Consider the following 22,549-nt stretch of genomic DNA (forward strand, 5'->3'; position numbering starts at 1 on the left):
CTGCAGGAGCAGGAGCCAGCTGTCAGTGACAGTCATGCCCCCCATAGAGAAGGCAGGGATGGTTTGTCCTGAGATTGCAGCTGCACACTAAAAGGTTGAACAGCCTTGTACAACTTATCTAGGGGCGGAATTCCTCTGTAACTGGGGCTGTCCTGAGATTGCAGCTGCACACTAATGGTGCAGCTGCAGGAGCAGGAGCCGGCTGTCAGTGACAGTCATGCCCCCCATAGAGAAGGCAGGGATGGTTTGTCACTTCCCCTACCTTCTCCATGGCTCTATGCGCAGCGTTGAACGAGTCAAATGATTGCCGGGGGCTAAGAGTCTCCGAGAGCTGCTAGTAGATTCAGATCAGGTCTGCAGTGAAGTTGAACAGCCTTGTACAACTTATCTAGGGGCTGTATTCCTCTGTAACTGGAGCTATTATTGTCTTCCCCAGTTAACAGAAGAATCAGCAATAAAAAGAAGTAAAGTCAAATGTCCCTTAAAAGGTCTTGTATGATCGTATGGGGGACTCAAAGTTTAAAATAAAGCACTATGCATCCCAAAAAAAGCCACAAAAATATTAAAATAAGTAAATGTAAAAAAGTTATGGCTTATGTTGCATGTACTTTAAAAAAATGCTTCACCCACTAAAGCAGCAGCCACTGAAAAACCAACCCACCAGCATGATGTCACCACCACCATCGTTCAATGTACGAATGGTATTGGGCTGTGCCTGGTTTCCTCCAAAAATGATGCTTAAAAATTAGGCCAAAAAGTTCAATCTTGGTTTCATCAGACCAGAATTTTTTTTTCTTACAGTCTGAGAATCCTTTAGGTTCATTTTTGCAAACATTCATATGGACTTCTTTCTTGTCACTCTGGCCATAAAGCCCAGCTTAGTCGAATGTTGCAGTGATGGTTGATCTTCTATATGTTTCTCCCATTTCCACATCTTTGGAGCTCAGCCAGAGTGACCATTCAGTACTTGTTCACTACACTTACAAAGGCCCTTCTCCCTTTATAACTTAGTTTGGTGAGGCTGCCAGGAGAGTCTTGGTTGTTTTTCTTTTTTTTTGCTTCTTCCACTTACAATTATGAAGGCCACTGTGCTACTGGGAGCTTTCAGTGCAGCAGAATTTTTCTTGTACCCTTCTCCAGATCTGTGCTTCCACACAATCATGTTTCTGGACTATACAGGCTGTTCTTTCCTCCTCATGGTTTGTTGTTTGCTCTGGTATGCACTGTCAGCTTTGAGACCTTATATAGACAGGGGTTCATCTTTCCATATCATGTCTAGTCAACAGAATTTACCATAGGCGGACTCCAATTAACGTAAACAGAAACATCTCAAAGCTGATCAAGAGATAGCAAATATCTCAATACTTACAGCATGTCCATGCAAAATGTATTTTTACTTTTTTATAATTTTGCAAATATTTCTAATTATATTTTCATTTATTTTTTCATTAATGGGGATTTAGTGCATATTGATGGCAGAAAACTTGTGAAAACAGATAAATGCCGGATCCGTTTTTCCGGATGACACCGGAGAGACGGATCCGGCATTTCAATGCATTTTTCAGACGGATCAGGATCCTGATCCGTCTGACAAATGCCATCCGTTTGCATACGTTTTGACGGATCCGGCAGGCAGTTCCAGCGACGGAACTGCCTGCCGTAATCCTCTATTGCAAGTGTGAAAGTACCCTAAGAATGAGATATCATAAAAGCTCCTGTGGGTATAATTCATAGGTGTCCCAATTCCTTTGTGCATATAGTGTATGTGTATCACATTTTGAGCTATCAGGCAAGTTTTCTGTATGAAGTTTGTGAAATGCTATGGAAATGTGCAGCACTAACAGAAATGCATTCTTAATATGTCATAGAGACATCAAAAGTTTAGATCCATGGGGGTCTGAGCACCAAGCTTGATCAGAATTTTTTTAAGGGGTGTTCCACTTGACCCAATATAAAGTCAAAAGGAAAAAAAAAACGATTATCACAATTTTTCATCCTCTGTTTAGCTTGCATAATGTTGTAAATCCCTTGTTTACACAGGGCAGAGTGCTGTTCACAAATGAGAATTTAAGGTGCTGCATGAAAGATGTGATCATCGGGCAAGTGAACATCTTGCTAGGGTGTTGTGTGATCGCCAGCACCTTTACACGGGCCATTCATTGGAGCATTTGTTCTAATGCTTGTTCCCAGTTATTGGTCAGATTATCAGCCAAAGTGAGGGTATGACCACGCAGTGTGGTCATAATGCCACTGCAATGCGGCCGCACTGCAGTTTAGTACATTGTGGCCGTACGAGCCATAGCGGGCTCCAATTAACTAATTAGGACTTCACTGTTTAGTCTGTCTGCATTGTTAATGGCTACGCAGTACCTGCAATACTGCGTGGCTATTAACAATGCAGACTGACTAAACTATGCAGTTGTAAATAATTAACTGGAGTCAACTGCAGCTCTGGAACACTAGGCAATGTAAAGCGATGAGAACCATATAAAGCCTGCCAACTTTCAGATAGTCTGTAAAAAGGAGCAGATACTAAGCTTCCTTACAACGGTGTTTGTTTTGTGTCTTTGACATTTAAAGGTCACTAACTTAAAAAAAATTTTTTTTTATATGTCATAGAGTCATATCAAAAGTTTAGATCGGTGGGGGTCTGAATGCTGAGACCCCCACCAATCCCTAGAAATAGGGGAGAGAAGCAAGATCATAGTGTTCTTCTTTGTAGAAAGAAAGCGGGCGGCACTCACCATCGTGAAGATATAAGATATTCCTTTATTGCTACATCAAGCAAAACACGCAACACCGGAGCTAGGAGTCACTTCCCTGCACACTGGATGCAGCGACGGCCGTTTCACGAAATATGCGCTTCGTCAGGCTGCTACAGGTATATGCACCTGCACTCCACCTCTTAAAGCACTTCACGTCAAAGCATCAGCTGTGCAATCAGTGGCGCTCTCCTGGTGCTAATACACATTGGTTACAATTAAGAACAAATAGCTACATTTAACATATTTGTCACAGAGCATTTATATAAGTTACAACAGAACACTGTAATCCAGTCTATCATTCAGGCCTGAGTTTCCTGTTGCCTGCGTCCGCAATATCCATCGCGCTTCACACTGCAACAACTGGCGATGTCTATCTCCTCCATTCAAAGGAGGAGGGACGGACTCAATCCCTGCAAATCTTAATGAACTTGCATCTCCAGCGTGCACTTCCCTAAAATGTTCAATGAGTCTGGGGGATCCCTTCCCTGTGTCAACTGAACTCAAATGTTCTCTAACACGTTCATACATGCAGTGAATTGTTTTGCCAATATAAAATCGTCCACAACCGCAGGTCACCATGTACACAACATATGTGCTGCGGCAGTTCATAAAGCTGCGGACTCTATAGTTCAAACCAGCCACCCTGATGAACTTGGACTGAGAGTTCCGTCTACACAGGGTACAACCCCCACATCTAAAACTTCCTACTGGGATATTCCTAGTGAGCCAAGTGGTATTTGGGGTAGTGACAAATCTGCTTCTCACTATTTTATCCTTTATGGTATGTCACCTTCTGAAAGAAATACAGGGCTTATTGTAAGTGATCATTGCTAGGGATGGATCCCTCTCCAAGATATTCCAATTACAAAAAATGACTAACCATATTTTTTCAGCCGTCGGGCTAAAACTAAAGGTAAAAGTAAACCTGTCCATTTCTTTGTCCTCTTTCCCATGCCCCTTACTCGTCAAATTGTTTATTATTACCTCTCGGTTGTCACGACCTATGTAGGGTGACCACATTTCCAAACTGCCATTCAGGGACACCCGCCCCAGCCCCCCCGCACCCATGTCCACTCCCCAAAAAATATGATTTTTGATACTTTTTTTAAAAAATTAAGTCACTTAGTGATCAGTTGATGCTACTGTGCCCCATCAGATGCTGCCAGTGTGCCAATCAGTTGATGCTACTGTGCCCCATCAGATGCTGCCAGTGTGCCGATCAATTGATGCTACTGTGCCCCATCAGATGCTGCCAGTGTGCCGATCAATTGATGCTACTGTGCCCCATCAGATGCTGCCAGTGTGCCCATGAATTGTCGCAAACTGTGCCTCATCAGATGCTGCCAGTGTGCCTATCAATTGCCGCTACTGTGCCCATCAGATCAGATGCTGCTAGTGTGTCAATTAATTGTCACTACTGTGCCCCATCAAATGCTGCCAGTGTGCTAATGAATTGTCGCTACTGTGCCCCCATCAGATGCTGCCAGTGTGCCCATGAATTGTCGCTACTGTGCCCCATCAAATGCCAGTGTGCCCATAAATTGTTGCTAGGCACAGTAGCAACAATTCATGGGCACACTGGCATTTGATGGGGCACAGTAGTGACAATTTACGTGCACACTGGCATTTGATGGGGCACAGTAGCGACAATTCATGGGAACACTGGCAGCATCTGATGGGGGCACAGTAGCGACAATTCATTAGCACACTGGCAGCATCTGATGGGGGGCACAGTAGCGACAATTCATGGGCACACTGGCATTTGATGGGGCACAGTCCATCAAATGCCAGTGTGCCCATGAATTGTCGCTACTGTGCCCCCATCAGATGCTGCCAGTGTGCCCATGAATTGTCGCTATTGTGCCCCATCAAATGCCAGTGTGCCCATAAATTGTCGCTACTGTGCGCCATCAAATGCCAGTGTGCCCATAGATTGTCGCTACTGTGCCCCATCAGATGCTGCCACCCAGTGTCAATTGCCCCTATTTGCTCACCTTTTGGAGTCATATAATGGAGATGGAGTGACTGTCTCCTCGTCTGGTCACTGGTGGTGGTGGAGCAGGGCAGGGCAGTCTTGCGCCGGTGTTCTTCCAGTCAGGACTCGAGGACGCACTGGCGTCTGGCAGCCGGTGGGACACGTGGTCACCCTAATGCAGACCCATTCACTTGAACGGGTCCGCAATCGCGGAGATGCGGAACGAAAGCACAGATCGGAACCCCACAGAAGCATTACGGAGTGTTTCAGTGGCGTTTCTGTCGGTGCCTCTGCACCGCAAAAAAAAATAGAACTTGTTCTATTTTTTGCGGTGTGGATGGATCACAGTCCCATTCAAGTTGAATAGGTCTTGATCCATCCCGGGGGGGGGACCGCAAATTGCGGTCCCCAATGCATGGAACAGATGCACAACGTTCGTGTGCAAGAGGCCCTATGTGCAATTTCAGTGCAGATTTCTTGCAGATTTTCTGCCGCTTAGGCCTGTTTCACACTTGCGTTCTGGCATTCCGGTCATCAGATCCGGCAGAGGATCTCAAAACTGGGCCAAAACGGTTCTGTATTGTCCCCATTGACAAAGAATGAGGACAAAACTGACCAGTATGCCTTCCGTTCCATTTTGTTAAGTTTTTTTTGACTGGACACAAAACCCGCTGCGGTTTTGGGTCCGGTCTGCGAATCGGAACAAACCGGATCCAGCAGCAAAATCAATGTAAGCCAATGATGCCAGATCTTTTTTTTTTTTGGATCTGAAAAAAAAAAACGGAAGAAGATGATCTGTCACCCATTGACTTACAATGAGTATAGTCCTGGGTCCCGTTTGTTCCATTTCAGTGTAACATAAACGCATCGCAACGGAATGGACACGTCCGAATGTATTAACATCAAACTGAACCGTTTTGGTCCGGCTTTGAGATCCTCTGCCTGAACTCAAAACCGGAAACCAAAACGCAAGTGTGAAACAGGCCTTATGGAAAGCAGACAATCGCCTTTTTGGTTCAAAGGTCCAGTTGGGCGTCTTGGTGCCCAGCACATGCTGGATTTGGCACTTTCAAATTTTTTTATTTTCTGTCCCCCATACCAGAACGGAAATGAAAATAAAATGCTCTGCTCCTCCCCGTACTGCATAGCGCACGGGGAATAGGAAACACCATTCACGAGCAGAGGAGAGATCTGCACAGAATTCAGGGCACCGGCTTAGTTGCCCATAGCAACCAATCAGATTCCACCTTTCATTTTCCAAAGGAGCTCTGAAAAATGAAAGGTGGCATCTGATTGGTTGCTAGGGGCAACTAAGCCAGTTCTACTTTGCACCAGTTTTAATAAATCTCCCCCTATGTTGCAAAATTGCCACAGGTGCTCAGGTTTCGCTCTTTTGCAATGCATTGTGTGAAATCTGTAACATTGGTGAAAAACCATGCATCAGAACAGAGAAAAAAGCGTCATAGTGAACAGAGTCGTAGATTATTTCCTGTCATACAGGTACTTTCAGCGGCCTTCTCCCATCCAGGCTGGGGGCTGAAGTGGCACAAAAGCTTAGGCTACTTTCACACTTGCGGCAGAGGGATCCGGCAAGCAGTTCTGTCGTCGGAACTTCCTGCCGGATCCGGCAATCTGCATGCAAACGGACAGCATTTGTAGAGGGATCCGGATGAGGATCCATCTCACAATTACATTGCAAGAACGGATCCGTCTGTCATACGGATAAACTGATCCGTTTCTATTTATTTTTTTTCACATTTTTAAAGGTCTGCGCATGCGCACACCGGCATTGCAGTATTTTTAATGCCAGATCCGGCACTAATACATTTCAATATAAATGAATGCCGTATCCGGCATCTGATCCGAAATTTTGGACGGAGATAATACCAGAGCATTTCCTCCGTCCAAAACGCCGTTCAGTAACTGAAGACATCCTAAATGGATTTCTCTCCATTCAGAATGCATGGGGATAAAACTGATCAGTTCTTTTCCGGTATAGAGCCCCTAGGACGGAACTCAGTGCCGGAAAAGAATATTGCTAGTGTGAAAGTACCCTCAAAGGGCAGGTGTGCGACTGCACCAAGGAGCTGACCAACACTTTAGTAAGCGATCAGAGATGTGACCCGTGATGTGCCAGGTAGCGGCGCTCTATAGGCTTGTAACGCGTGCACCCCACGGTGTGGGTGACTACCTGGCAGTACAAGTCACGTGACATCAGAAATAAAAACTGCACAACCCTGGCACATAATGCACACACTGACTGCAATCTACAGAACGGATCAGATCAGCCACTGCTCAAGTCTAAAGTTTTGCATAGTATTCCCCATATCTAGGACTGAGCATAGCTTAGTAGATTTGCAACCATGTATATACAGGACCTCTGACGTCATACCACCGCAGACTATAGAAATCCCCCTGTATATAAAGCACCTCTGACGTCATACCACCGCAGACTATAGAAATTCCCATGCAGCGCCCTGACTACCTATGTTGCATCAGTGCAGCGCAGAGGTAGGTAGCTCTCACCAGCTTGGTAGCTCTGTAGGGGCCTGGGCCTATGATGCGGTGCTCCATGTCCCCGGCCCGGTCGCCTCTCCCCGGTGTTGCTGTGTCTCCAGGAGACGGGCACAGTTTGAATCTTGTACCTGAGCGACGGCGGCCGCCTATTGGCTTTGGGGACACCACGTGATGTCTCTGGGGAGTGAAGGAGGAGGCGGCGGGGGCGGCGCAGGGTTTTCTTCTTCTCACTTGCTGGGGCAGCTGCGTGCAGTGTGCAGGGTGTGGAGTCGGAGCCGCAGAGAGAGCGGGACATGGTGACGTCACTGGTTGCTACACGCCAAGCGGGGCAGCCGTAGCAACCAGTGATTTAGGATGAATTAATTACAACAGCACTGCGGCAGCAGCGGCAGTGAATGTTGCAGACTGGCAGGCAGTTGATTCCGGGACTCTCTATTGTCCCGGTTTGAAGGCTCCCGGGACACGGGACAAAAACGTAAATTACGGGACGATCCCGGGCAAACCGGGACACGTGGTCACCCTAGACCTATGGTGTGTGCTGAGACACTGTTGCTACACTTGCGGTTGCCCGCGGCAACGTGTTGCTGTGTGTGCATGCAGTGGCAGTGTCTCGGCCTTCTGGGTGATTGCCGTGACATGGTTGCCATGCATGTTGTTGCCTGCGGCAACGTGTAGCTTTCTATGCTTGTGTGTGCACTTCCCCTTTAAGTAGCTTCCTTCCCTTGTCTGTATTTGGAAGGGTTAACTCCCTTCCTAGTGTTTTAACACTGGGTTTATGTGTGTGTGGGTGTGGCTGCTTGGGCTATTTAGCCTCTGCTGGATGCCTGAAGCTGAGGGGGTACTCCAGCCATGGTGTATGCTGGAGCTATCCTCCTGGTCTTCATATGCCATCTCTCCAGTGATGTTCTTATGGTGTCTCATGTTTATTGCAGCTATGAATCTCCTGGGTTCTTGTGTGGTTTGTGGTGTGTGCTGTGTCCTTTTAATGTTGGTGTGGACACCAGCACTTATGCACGGGGTCCAGTCAGTGTGTTTGTGGCAGGTAAGTGTGTTACTGGTTTCACTTACCTGACATCTCCTTATGCTGTATGTGTTCCCCCTCCTTGCAGCCTGGCCTCAGATAGAGACTCCTGTTCCTCCATGACTGGGATGAACAGGTTGTCTCCCCCCTGCTCCTAAGTGAGGGATTACCAGGGCAACTTAGGGTTTCTAGGAATCCTGAGTATGAGTCGTCCTACCATCGGGGTCCGTTCATACAGTGAGGAGTCAGAGAGAGGATTAGGGACGCGGTAGGAGGTGACCTGCTCCCTTATTACTCCTTTTGGCCAGGCTGATCCCCCTTTACCTTCTGACACCGCACGGTGGGGGGTTTCCCCTACTCCCTGCCGTGACAGTATGACCACAAGGGTGGCCCTCACTGGACAGATGGAATATGAAGACCAGGAGGATAGCTCCAGCAGAGGTTAAATTGCTGGAGTACCCCCCAGCTTCAGGCATCCAGCAGAGGTTAAATAGCCCAAGCAGCCACACCCACACACAAAAACCCAGTGTTAACAAAACACTAGGAAGGGAGGAAGTGCACACACAAGATAAGAAAGCTACACGATGTCACGGCAATCACCCAGAAGGCCGAGACACTGCCACCGCATGCACACACAGCAACACGATGCCGCGGGCAACCGCAAGTGTAGCAACAGTGTCACAGCACACACCATAGGCCGTGACATCATTTTTTTTCAATAAATAGTGCTGAGAAAAATCACTCAGCACTTTGTGCATTCTTGCACTCACATCATGCTCCGGGTACCCTCTAGACAACAAACGCTGCTTCAACTCTGTGGCTTGGCGGAGGTAACCACTTGTATGACTATTGATTCTCCGCAATCTAATAAACTGTCCATATGGAAGGGACCTTTTCACCCAATTAGGATGGTAGCTGTCATGGTGGAGCAAGGAGTTGGTCGCCGTGGGCTTTCTGAAACCCTCCGTGACCAACTCGTCGTCCCTCACCACGACAGCCACATCCAAAAATTCCAAGTACGTGCCACCAAAAGTCCGTGTAAATTTCATTCCCATATCATTATTGTTCAAATACGCCACAAATTCTCAACATAACTCTTCGGCTCCTGACCATATCAAACTGATTGGCATGGATTCTGGTGTCAGACCCTCTTTCCATCCCATCAGATTCTGATGACCTACAGTGAAGATCGGTTATGAATATTCTACTCATGGAGAACCTCTATTAACACTTACTGTCAGGTTTCCCCACAGATCACAGTTGATTGCTGGGGGCCCAAACAGGGAGACACTTTATGATCACTGTATTATCATAGGATCCTTCTAATGAGTAAGGATTGTCCAACGTGGGCAACCCCTTTAAAGGGAGTTTTCTGTAAATGGGATACTGATGGTGTATCCTTAGCTGGGGCCACTGTGTTCTGGAGAGCGCCACATCACCTTCATCACCTTGCATAGTCAATTAGCACATTGATTTAACATACTGTATTTCACAGTGGGTGGTAAACTCGTGTACTTTATAGGCAGTGCATAAACAAGGCCTAATTGTTTGGGATTTAGAGTAAATTTACTATATCTCTTATATATAAAAATGAGTTTCTGTCTGTCTGTCTGGAAGTTCTTTATGCACGACCAAACGACTGTACCGATCTTCACTAAATTTGGCACACAGGTAAATCAGGTGTCGCTGTTAAAGGGGTGGTCAATGTTAAAGGGGAAGACACTGGAGGTCACTGTTAAAGGGGCAGGCACTGTGGAGGTCACTGTTAAAGGGGCAGGAACTGTGGAGGTCATTGTTAAAGGGGCGGGCACTGTGGAAGTCACAGTTAAAGCGGCGGGTACTGTGGAAGTCACTTTTAAAGGGGCAGGCACTGCGGAGGTCACTGTTAAAGGGGTGGGCACTGTGGAAGTCACTGGTAAAGGGGAGGGTACTGTGGAGGTCACTGTTAAAGGGGTGGCCACTATGAAGGTCACTGTTAAAGGGATGGTCAATGTTAAAGGTGCGGGCACTGTGGAGGTCACTGTTAAAGGGGTGGGCACTGTGGAGGTCACTGTGAAAGGGGCAGACACTGTGGAGGTCACTGTTAAAGGGGCGGGCACTGTGGAGATCACTGTTAAAGGGGCAGGAACTGTGGAGGTCACTGTTAAAAAGGCAGGCACTGTGGAGGTCAAAGTTAAAGGGGTGGCCACTGTGGTGGTCACTGTTAAAGGGGCGGGCACTGTGGAAGTCACTGTTAAAGGGGCGGGTACTGTGGAGGTCACTGTTAAAGGGGCGGCCACTATGAAGGTCACTGTTAAAGGGGTGGTCAATGTTAAAGGGGCGGGCACTGTGGATGTCACTGTTAAAGGGGCGGGCATTGTGGAGGTCACTGTTAAAGAGGCAGACATTGTGGAGGTCACTGTTAAAGGGGCGGGCACTGTAGAGGTCACTGTTAAAGGGGCAGGCACTGCGGAGGTCACTGTTAAAGGGGCAGGCACTGCGGAGGTCACTGTTAAAGGGGCGGGCACTGTGGAGGTCAATGTTAAAGGGGCGGCCAGTGTGGAGGTCACTTTTAAAAGGGGGGCACTGTGGAGGTCAATGTTAAAGGGGCGGGCACTGTGGAGGTCATTGTTAAAGGGGCAGGTACTGTAGAGGTCACTGTTATGGGAGATACTGTTGATATGTTTTTATGACACACGGAAACATGAAATGAAATAGATTAAACATACCCGTGCAAAGCCGGGTCCTTCTGCTAGTTTCCTATATACACTGCTCAAAAAAATAAAGGGAACACTTTAACAACACAATGTAACTCCAAGTCAATCACACTTCTGTGAAATCAAACTGTCCACTTAGGAAGCAACACTGAGTGACAATCAATTTCACATGCTGTTGTGCAAATGGGATAGACAACAGGTGGAAATTATAGGCAATTAGCAAGACACCCCCAATAAAGGAGTGGTTCTGCAGGTGGTGACCACAGACCACTTCTCAGTTCCTATGCTTCCTGGCTGATGTTTTGGTCACTTTTGAATGCTGGCGGTGCTTTCTCTCTAGTGGTAACATGAGACAGAGTCTACAACCCACACAAGTGGCTCAGGTAGTGCAGCTTATCCAGGATGGCACATCAATGCGAGCTGTGGCAAGAAGGTTTGCTGTGTCTGTCAGCGTAGTGTCCAGAGCATGGAGGCGCTACCAGGAGACAGGCCAGTACATCAGGAGACGTGGAGGAGGCCGTAGGAGGGCAACAACCCAGCAGCAGGACCACTACCTCCGCCTTTGTGCAAGGAGGAACAGGAGGAGCACTGCCAGAGCCCTGCAAAATGACCTCCAGCAGGCCACAAATGTGCATGTGTCTGCTCAAATGGTCAGAAACGGACTCCATGAGGGTAATATGAGGGCCCGACGTCCACAGGTGGGGGTTGTGCTTACAGCCCAACACCGTGCAGGACGTTTGGCATTTGCCAGAGAACACCAAGATTGGCAAATTTGCCACTGGCGCCCTGTGCTCTTCACAGATAAAAGCAGGTTCACACTGAGCACATGTGACAGACGTGACAGAGTATTGAGACGCCGTGGAGAACGTTCTGCTGCCTGCAACATCCTCCAGCATGACCGGTTTGGCATTGGGTCAGTAATGGTGTGGGGTGGCATTTCTTTGGAGGGCCGCACAGCCCTCCATGTGCTCGCCAGAGGTAGCCTGACTGCCATTAGGTACCGAGATGAGATCCTCAGACCCCTTGTGAGACCATATGCTGGTGCGGTTGGCCCTGGGTTCCTCCTAATGCAAGACAATGCTAGACCTCATGTGGCTGGAGTGTGTCAGCAGTTCCTGCAAGACATAGTAACATAGTACATAAGGCCGAAAAAAGACATTTGTCCATCCAGTTCGGCCTGTTATCCTGCAAGTTGATCCAGAGGAAGGCAAAAAAAAACTGTGAGGTAGAAGCCAATTTTCCTCACTTTAGGGGATTAAAAATTCCTTCCCGACTCCAATCAGGCAATCAGAATAACTCCCTGGATCAACGACCCATCTCTAGTAGCTATAGCCTGTAATATTATTACACTCCAGAAATACATCCAGGCCCCTCTTGAATTCATTTATTGTACTCACCATCACCACCTCCTCAGGCAGAGAGTTCCATAGTCTCACTGCTCTTACCGTAAAGAATCCTCTTCTATGTTTGTGTACAAACCTTCTTTCCTCCAGACGCAGAGGATGTCCCCTCGTCACAGTTACAGTCCTGGGGATAAATAGATGATGGGATAGATCTCTGTACTGACCCCTGATATATTTATACATAGTAATTAGTTCTCCCTCAGTCGTCTTTTTTCTAACGTGAATAACCCTAATTTTGATAATCTTTCAGGGTACTGTAGTTGCCCCATTCCAGTTATTACTTTAGTTGCCCTCCTCTGGACCCTCTCCAGCTCTGCTATGTCTGCCTTGTTCACTGGAGCCCAGAACTGTACACAGTACTCCATGTGTGGTCTGACTAGTGATTTGTAAAGTGGTAGGACTATGTTCTTATCACGGGCATCTATGCCCTTTCTGATGCAACCCATTATCTTATTGGCCTTGGCAGCAGCTGCCTGACACTGTTTTTTGCAGCTTAGTTTGCTGTTTATTAAAATTCCTAGATCCTTTTCCATGTCAGTATTACCGAGTGTTTTACCATTTAGTATGTACGTGTGACTTGCATTATTTCTTCCCATGTGCATAACCTTACATTTTTCAGTGTTAAACCTCATCTGCCACTTATCTGCCCAAGCCTCCAATTTATCCAGATCCCTCTGTAACAGTATACTGTCCTCTTCAGTGTTAATTACTTTACACAGTTTAGTGTCATCTGCGAAAATTTATATTTTACTATGCAAGCCTTCTACAAGATCATTAATAAATACATTGAAGAGAATAGGGCCCAATACTGACCCCTGAGGTACTCCCCTAGTGACAGTGACCCAATCTGAGTATGTACCGTTAATAACCACCCTCTGTTTTCTATCATTGAGCCAGTTACTTACCCACTTACAGACGTTTTCTCCCAGTCCGAGCATTCTCATTTTATATACTAACCTTTTATGTGGTACAGTGTCAAACGCTTTGGAGAAGTCCAGATACACGACATCCATTGATTCGCCGCTGTCAAGTCTAGAACTTACCTCCTCATAGAAACTGATTAAATTAGTTTGACATGACCGATCCCTCACGAAGCCATGCTGATATGGCGTTATTTGCTTATTTCCGTTAAGATGCTCTAAGATAGCATCTCTCAGAAAAACTTCAAACAGTTTACCCACAACAGATGTTAAACTTACCGGCCTATAGTTTCCAGGCTCTGTTTTTGGACCCTTTTTGAATATTGGCACCACATTTGCCATGCGCCAATCCTGTGGAACATTCCCTGTCAGTATAGAGTGCTATGGACTGGCCCGCCTGTTCCCCAGACCTGAATCCAATTGAGCACATCTGGGACATCATGTCTCGCTCTATCCACCAACGTCACGTTGCACCACAGACTGTCCAGGAGTTGTCAGATGCTTTAGTCCAGGTCTAGGAAGAGATCCCTCAGGAGACCGTCCGCCACCTCATCAGGAGCATGCACAGGCGTTGTAGGGAGGTCATACAGGCACGTGGAGGCCACACACACTACTGAGCCTCATTTTGACTTGTTTTAACCTCCCTGACGGTATTCCCGAGCGTGACTCGGGGTTAATTTTCGCTGCCAGAAGCGGTAACCCCGAGTCACGCTCGGGGTACATTGCAGAGGGAGCGGCGGGTGTCTTTACCTAATCCCGGCGATCCAGCGATGTTCCCCGCTGTGATCGCCGGTGAGAGCCCCGGCTGATGTCTCATCTCTCTTCCTGGTTTCGTCTCTGTGAGCCGCAGCGCCTCACAGAGGCGGAACTGGGCGGGAGATTCAAAAAAAATACATTGTATAAAAGTCAAACACACACATAAAGTTAGGTGATACAGTGGAATCCTGTCAGATTACACTATCACCTCAGATTTGACAGATTTGACATCTGATCATTCTACACTGCCCTGGCTGCCCTTTTAGCTGTTTTTTCTAAGCAAAAAAAATATATATTTTTTACCATGGCATCAAAGCGTCACTTTAGCATCACCAAAGCGGGTTTGGATCAGATAATTGACAGCGACAGCGACACAGAGCCCCTCGCAGAATTGAGCGACAGCGATAGCGATTCGTGGAAAGATTCGTCATCCGACTCTGACACTGACCAGAGAAGTGGCGACAGCGACGAATCTGCACTTGAGCTCAGTGAGGTGCGCTCTTGGTGCCCTATTGATTGCGGTATGGATGCAGTACCACCGCCAAGATTCCCGTTTACAGGATCGCCTGGGATGAAGGTAGACGTTGATCACAATGATCCTTTGGCGTACCTAAAATTATTTCTGACGGATGACGTCATTGAAAAGATTGTCACGGAGACAAACTGCTACAAAGAGCAGCAATCCACTACTCTGCACAGCAGATTTTCCAGAACCAGAAAATGGGAACCGGTGAGTAAGGAGGACATATGGAAATTTCTGGGGCTAATACTTCTTCAGGGGGTGGTGGGGAAACCCCTGCAGAAATGGTACTGGACTACCAATAAATTGCTGGCAACCCCATTTTTTGGCACCATCATGACCGAGTACCGATTTTCCCTCATAATGAAGAATTTACACTTCACCAACAACGAGGAATTTGACGAAGCCACACATCCAGCGCCAAAACTGAAGAAGATCTGGGAAGTATTCCAAATGATCATAACCAATTTCCAGCAGGCCTATGTGCCAGACAGAGACATCAGCATTGATGAAAGTCTGATGGCTTACAAAGGACGCCTCAGCTGGATTCAATACATCGCATCCAAGAGAGCGCGGTTTGGAATAAAATCCTATATGCTCTGCGAGTCTACAACTGGCTATATATGGAATTCCATCATATACACCGGCAAAGGAACACAATTCAACCCCAGGTACAGCGGCTATGGGATGGCAACGTCATCAGTCCTTTCACTGCTTGAACCATTGCTCAATCAGGGGTATTGTGTGACAACAGACAACTTTTACACGTCGCCTGAGCTGTACGAGTTTCTACTAAAAAACAAGACTGACGCATATGGAACCGTTAGGGCCAACCGACGTGGCCTGCCATGTATGTTTTCCAAGAAAAAACTGAAAACAGGAGAAATGGTGGCCTGGCAGAAAGGAAAGATGATGGCAATGCGTTGGCGTGACAAAAAAGACGTGTGCCTAATGAGTACAGTACATAACACCTCCACTACCACGGTCCACACAAGAGGTGGGAAAGATGTCATAAAGCCACAACTTGTGATCGACTATAATAACACCATGGGAGGAGTCGATAGAGCCGATCAGGCGATGACATTCTATCCAGCTATGCGGAAGCAACAAAAAAAATACTACAAAAAAATATTCAGGCATCTCCTGGAACAATGTCTGTGGAATGCCTATATACTGCACAGAGGAAAGAGTGACAAGCCTCTTGTTCACTCTGACTTCATCTGGAAGGTGGCGGAGCAGATTTTTGTGAACTACCAAACGCCATCAGTGGCCGTGAACAGATCTGGACGTCGCGCTGTTGACGTTGTAAACCCAGAGAGGCTGACTGGTCGTCACTTTATGGATTACATCCCGCCAAGCGCAAAAAAGGCAGCACCTACAAGGATGTGTGTAGTTTGCTGCTCAAAGCGAGATGGAAATGGAAAAAAAATCCGAAAGGAAACCAGGTTCCATTGCCCTGATTGTGACGTTGGTCTATGTGCAGTCCCATGTTTCAAAATTTACCACACCCAGGATGTTTACTGAATTTTCTTTTGTTTGACAAATTTCATTATTTATTACATTACTGAATAAAATTATATTATTTATTAGATTATAACTCATGATTTTATTTTTTCGAACTTTATCACATCTGAGAGGTCTACTAGAGTCTTTATTGGTCAGGTTTAAGTAAGTAATTACTAAGAATTGCAGGCCTACAATACATAACACCAAATTTCCATGCAAAAAAATGGTACCGCTTTTGGAACAAAATTCCTGACATAATCATACCGCCAGGGAGGTTAAGGACATTACATTAAAGTTGGATCAGCCTGTAGTGTGTTTTTCCACTTTAATTTTGAGTGTGACTCCAAATCCAGACCTCCATGGGTTGAAAAATTTTATTTCCATTTTTTTATTTTTGTGTGATTTTGTTGTCAGCACATTCAACTATGTAAAGAACAAAGTATTTCAGAAGAATATTAAATTAATTCAGATCTAGGATGTGTTATTTTTGTGTTCCCTTTATTTTTTTGAGCAGTGTAAATAAAAATGAGTTTCTGTCTGTCTGTCTGTTCTTTATGTGTGACCAAATGACTGGACCAATCTTCACCAAATTTGGCACACAGGTACATCAGGTGTCCGAGAAGGTTTTAGTCTCAGCTCTCTAGGACGTACCGTTCCTGAGATATTCCCCAAAAATGACCTGCATTAGCCAATACAAGCCTGCAAGTCTTTCACTCGTATCCCAACTGCCATACACACAGTCACATTTCCTTTATAAGCCAATAGAAGCTTGCAGGCCCTTAGTCTCCACATACACACAGTTTTACGCCAGGTTTCCATAACAACCCACCTATTTTTCTTTACTGCTGTAGGTCAGTTTTAGGCTAGGGCTACACGACGACAATAAGTCGTACGACACATAGGGCACAACTACACTGTTACATGTATCCAATGCAACGGTTATTCTAAGCTGAATGTACCTGCACTCGTCAGATCGCAGAAGATAAGCAGCTTAAGGCTTGGCAAGTACCAGCTTGGGAGACTGGTTGGGAATCCCTTGTTCCGTTGACTTGTCAACATGTATCCAATGCGACACCATAGCCTATCATAAAAATTGTTGCGCGACACATGTCGTCATGTAGCCCTAGCCTTAAAGGGGCAGGGCGCTGTGGAGGTCACTGGTTAAGGGGGCAATGGCCACTATTAAAGGGGCAGCTGGCTGTGGAGGTCACTGGTAAGGAGGCAGGGGCCACTATTAAAGAGGCAGCTGCTGTGGAGGTCACTGTTAAAGGGGCGGTCACTGTGGAGGTCACTGTTAAAGGGGGCAGGGGCTACTATTAAAGGGGCAGCTGCTGTGGAGGTCACTGTTAAGTCAGCAGGGTACTGTGAGCTCACTGTTAAGGGAATGGGGTACTGTCACTGTTAAAGGGACGGGTGCTGTGGAGGTCTCTGTTAAGGGGGCAGGGAACAGTGGAGGTCACAGATAAGGGGAAGATCCCCTATGGAGGTCAGTGTTAAGGGGCGGGGTGCTGTATAGGTCACTGTTAAGGGGGCGGGCCTGAATGACCTGCATTAGCCAATACAAGCCTGCAAGTCTTTCTCTTCATATCCCAACTGCCATACACACAGTCACATGTCCCTTATCAGTCAATAGAAGCTCGAGGGCCTTAGTCTCCACATAAACACAGTTTTACTCCAGGTTTCCATAACAACCCAGCCATTTTTCTTCACTGCTGTAGGTCAGCTTTAGGCTAGGGCTACATGACGACATGTGTCATGCGACAATAAGTCTCATGACACATAGGGCACAACTACACTGGGACATTGATATCACACGACAATTTTTATAATGATAGTCTATGATGTTGCACTGCAACATGCGACATGCTGCAACTGTGACGCTACAGTCACAGAACAAACTACTACTGGATGTACTACAACTTCTAATTTGCACTTGGTAAAGAGAGACTTTTATTCTTCTACTTCTGGCCTGATTTCTTATACCACCTTTCCACTGCACCAATCCTGAGGGAGAACACCATGACACATCATCTCATCAGGACCACTACAATCCGATCCTCTGCACTGGCTCCTCTAGGGCTCACTGAAAATGGTTACTACTAGCTAGAGTTGAGCGGACACCTGACCTGAACTTGACCCCGAACCCGAACCCCAATGAAGTCAATGAGGACCCGTACTTTGGAGCACTAAAATGGCTCTAAAAAAGTCATGGAAAGGGCTAGAGGGCTGCAAAAGGCAGCAAAATGTGGTTAAGAGCATGGCAAGTGCTCTGCAAACAAATGTGGATAGGGAAATGACTTAAAATAACATAAAATACATAAAAATAAAAAATAATAATCTTTATCTAGGAGGAGGAGGTCCATATGGAGTAGGAGGTTGAGGAGGTGGTGGATGTGGAGTTCTAGGGGGAAGCGGCGGTGGAGGAGAAGGAGGTAGCCAACACTGTTTATTTATTTTTATTTAATTTTTTTATTTTTTTTGTTCAAATTTGGGTAGACCCCAAAACATTAGGAAATATCAAAAATAAAACTAAGAAAAAGTGCGCTGGAGTACAACAATGGTTGGGTGAGGTCGGTATACATGTCTATTCTGCACAAGATATGGACAAGTCCTGTGGGATCCCTGCCTGGTTCATTTTAATGAACGTGAGCTTGTCCACAGTGGCTGTGGACAGGCGACTGCGCTTCTCTTTGATAACCCCCTCCTGCCGTGCTAAACAAACGTTCAGACAATACACTGGCTGCAGGGCAGGCCAGCACCTCCAAGGCGTAAAAGGCAAGCTCAGGCCCAATTTGGAGACCCAGAAGTTGAAGGGGGCAGACCAATCAGTCAGTACGTGTAGGCATGTGCACACATACTGCTCAACCATGTAGCATGTCCCCGTGATGGCCTTGATCCAATTGGATATCTTCTCTATAAACTTTTGATGTTCTTTCATGCGCTTACCATGGTGATCACGGGTAACAGGGAATCAGGGTTCCATGCCGGAGAGGGAGCCTGAGAAAGGGATGCCACATCCAAGGTAGGTCAATGGCTGAAATGAAATGTGATCGAGCGGAAATGTGGGACAAATTATTGAAGCAGAAGCATCAAAGTAAAGGAGGGGGCGCGCGGCAATTAGCCACTCCCGACTCGAGGAGGTTGTGACGATAAATAACAATATAGGACTTTAAGGATTTGGAAACGTTAGACAGGAGAGGCCCTGCTGCAGCTTTGTTGACTCTAGATAACTTCTGCCTGATCGCACATCCCCGTGACGTCCACAATCCAATTGGATATCTTCTAAATCAGCTTTCTATGTTCTTTTATGCGCCTACCATGGTGAACACGGGTAACGGCAAATCAGGGTTCCATGCCGGAGATGGAGGCTGAGAAAAGGTTACCACATCCAAGGGAGGTCAATGGCTGAAATGTAATCGAGCAGAAATGTGGGACAAGTTGTTAAAGCGGAAGGATCGAATAAAAGGACGAGGCCCGCGTCAATTAAAGACGAATTTTCAAAATTTAAGTCCCTGTCACCTATGCAGAGCAGGGGTTTTTCATTGGCAAAAATGGGTTAATGTCACACACCAATGGAACAGACGATTTTTAAAAATTTCAGTCCCTATCAACTATGCAGAGCAGGGGTTTATTCACGGCAAAACTGGGTTCATGTCACCCACCAATTGAACAGACGATTTTACAAAAATGAGTTCCCTGTCACCTATGCAGAGCAGGGGTTTGTATACGGCAAAAATGGTAAAATGTCACCTGAGAGTGTAACAGACAATTTTTTTTAATTTAGGTCCCTCTCACCTATGCAGAGCAGGGGTTTATTCACGGCAAAAATTGTAAAATGTCACCCAAGAATGTAACAGACGCTTTTGCACCCTGTTCCCTCTTTTGCTGTGCTGGTGCCTCTGTGTGATCACTGCTAGAGTTGAGCGAACCCGAACTGTAAAGTTGGGGTTCATACCGAACTTTAGGTTTTTCGGCACCCGGACCCGAACCCGAACATTTACGTAAAAGTTCGGGTTCAGTGTTCGGTGCTTACTTGGCGCTTTTTGAAAGGCTGCACAGCAGCCAATCAACAAGCGTCATACTACTTGCCCCAAAAGGCCATCACAGCCATGCCTACTATTGTCATGGCTGTGATTGGCCAACTGCAGCATGTGACCCAGCCTCACGTAGCGCTGCCCGTCACTCTGCTCGGATTAGTGTAGGGGGAGGCGCAGCGGCAGTCAGGGAGAGATCAGGGAGAAATATTATGAAGAACTGCCTGTTTACTCAGTGATCTACATCAAATCTGATTTGTGGGTGCAGTGCACAATTTTTTATAAGCCTGCACAGAGCCAACTACTGCTGAAAACTACTGCTTTTTTTTACTTCAGTTTGTCAATATCAATACATAATCGGCAGCCATTTTATGCAACGATAATGCACCAGCACTATCTATCTGCATGTCTGCTAGTCCAGAAATACAGCGTTTTGCTTACTGTGCTTAAAAAAACATTTTTTTTCATATAGTGCACATCTAGGATGAGACGTGCATAAGTCACATTTTGGCCACAAATAAAGCTTTTAGGATACTGTGGTGAAAAATCCCTCTGATATACTGCACATCTGGGATTACAAGTGCATAAGGGACTGTCACATTTAGGCCACAAATGCTGTTATTAGGTTACTGTTGTTAAAAAAAAACTTTTTTTCATATACTGCACATCTAGGATTACACATGCATAAGTGACTGTCACATTTAGGCCACAAATACGGCTATTAGGTTACTGTTGTTAAAAAAAAACTTTTTTTTCCCATATACTGCACATCTGTGATTACACGTGCATAGGTGACTGTCACATTTAGGCCACAAATACGGCTTTTAGGTTACTGTTGTTAAAAAAAACTTTTTTTCATATATTGCACATCTGTGATTACACGTGCATAGGTGACTGTCACATTTAGGCCACAAATAAGGCTTTTAGGATACTGTGGTGAAAAAACCCTCTGATATAGTGCACATCTGTGATTACACGTGCATAGGTGACTGTCACATTTAGGCTGGGTTCACACCTGAGCGTATTCGATAAGCGCTTTTTACAGACGTTTTTATCGGGTGTTTTTGAGGCGTATTTTGGGGCGTTTTTGTATTTTGGAAACGCGCGTAGTACCCGCGTTTGTGTGATTAACCACAGAGGCATCCAATTAAAAACTGCAACAATACGCGCAACATTATAACCCAAAGAAGCTCCTGAACTTCTTGGGGCGTAGGACGTTTTACAGCATGTTCGTACGCGCTGTAAAACGCTCAGGTGAGAACCATGCCCATAGGGAAACATTGGTTTTTGCCTGTTGAGCGTTTTACAGCGCATAGGAACACGCTGTAAAACGCTCAGGTGTGAACCTAGCCTTAGGCCACAAATACGGCTATTAGGTTACTGTTGTTAAAAAAATCATTTTTTCATATACTGCACATCTGTGATTACACGTGCATATGTGACTGTCACATTTAGGTCACAAATACGGCTATTAGGTTACTGTTGTTAAAAAAACACTTTTTTTTATATACTGCACATCTGTGAATACATGTGCATAGGTGACTGTCACATTTAGGCCACAAATAAGGCTATTCGGACACTGTTGTAGAAATATTAATAGTTGTAATCTGCTCGTATCAAACTTTGTGTAAAAAAAATCGGTAAATCTCCTTTCCCTCAGCCGCAGTTAGAGCCAGACCCAGGTGTTACCATATTTTCATATACTACACATCTGTGATTACACTTGCATAGGTGACTGTCACATTTAGGCCACAAATACGGCTATTAGGTTACTGTTGTTAAATGAAACCTTTTTTTCATATACTGCACATCTGTAATTACACTTGTATAGGTGACTGTCACATTTAGGCCACAAATAAGGCTTTTAGGATACTGTGGTGAAAAAAACCCTTTTTTTCATATACTACACATCTGTGATTACACTTGCATAGGTGACTGTCACATTTAGGCCACAAATACGGCTATTAGGTTACTGTTGTTAAAAAACAACTTTTTTTCATATATTGCACATCTGTGATTACACGTGCATAGGTGACTGTCACATTTAGGCCACAAATACGGCTATTAGGTTACTGTTGTTAAACTAAACCTTTTTTTCATATACTGCACATCTGTGATTACACTTGTATAGGTGACTGTCACATTTAGGCCACAAATAAGGCTTTTAGGATACTGTGTTGAAAAAAAACCTTTTTTTCATATACTACACATCTGTGATTACACTTGCATAGGTGACTGTCACATTTAGGCCACAAATACGGCTATTTGGTTACTGTTGTTAAAAGAAACCTTTTTTTCATATACTGCACATCTGTGATTACACTTGCATAGGTAACTGTCACATTTAGGCCACAAATAAGGCTTTTAGGATACTGTGGTGAAAAAAAAACTTTTTTTCATATACTGCACATCTGTGATTACATTTGCATAGGTGAC

At 45.7% G+C, this 22,549-nt stretch overlaps 1 protein-coding gene and 1 pseudogene across 1 annotated transcript; both read left to right on the forward strand.

Moving 5' to 3' along the window:
• Positions 1–14,357: 14,357 nt before the first annotated feature.
• On the forward strand, positions 14,358–16,097 carry LOC120980129 (piggyBac transposable element-derived protein 4-like). The gene has a single exon (XM_040409055.1). The coding sequence runs from the start codon at positions 14,358–14,360 to the stop codon at positions 16,095–16,097; it is 1,740 nt and encodes a 579-aa protein (XP_040264989.1).
• Positions 16,098–17,010: 913 nt separating this feature from the next.
• Positions 17,011–17,129, forward strand: LOC120987326 (annotated as a pseudogene).
• The last annotated feature ends 5,420 nt before the right edge of the window (positions 17,130–22,549 follow it).

Source organism: Bufo bufo, chromosome 1 (genome assembly GCF_905171765.1).
Source record: "Bufo bufo chromosome 1, aBufBuf1.1, whole genome shotgun sequence".
Taxonomy (NCBI): domain Eukaryota; kingdom Metazoa; phylum Chordata; class Amphibia; order Anura; family Bufonidae; genus Bufo; species Bufo bufo.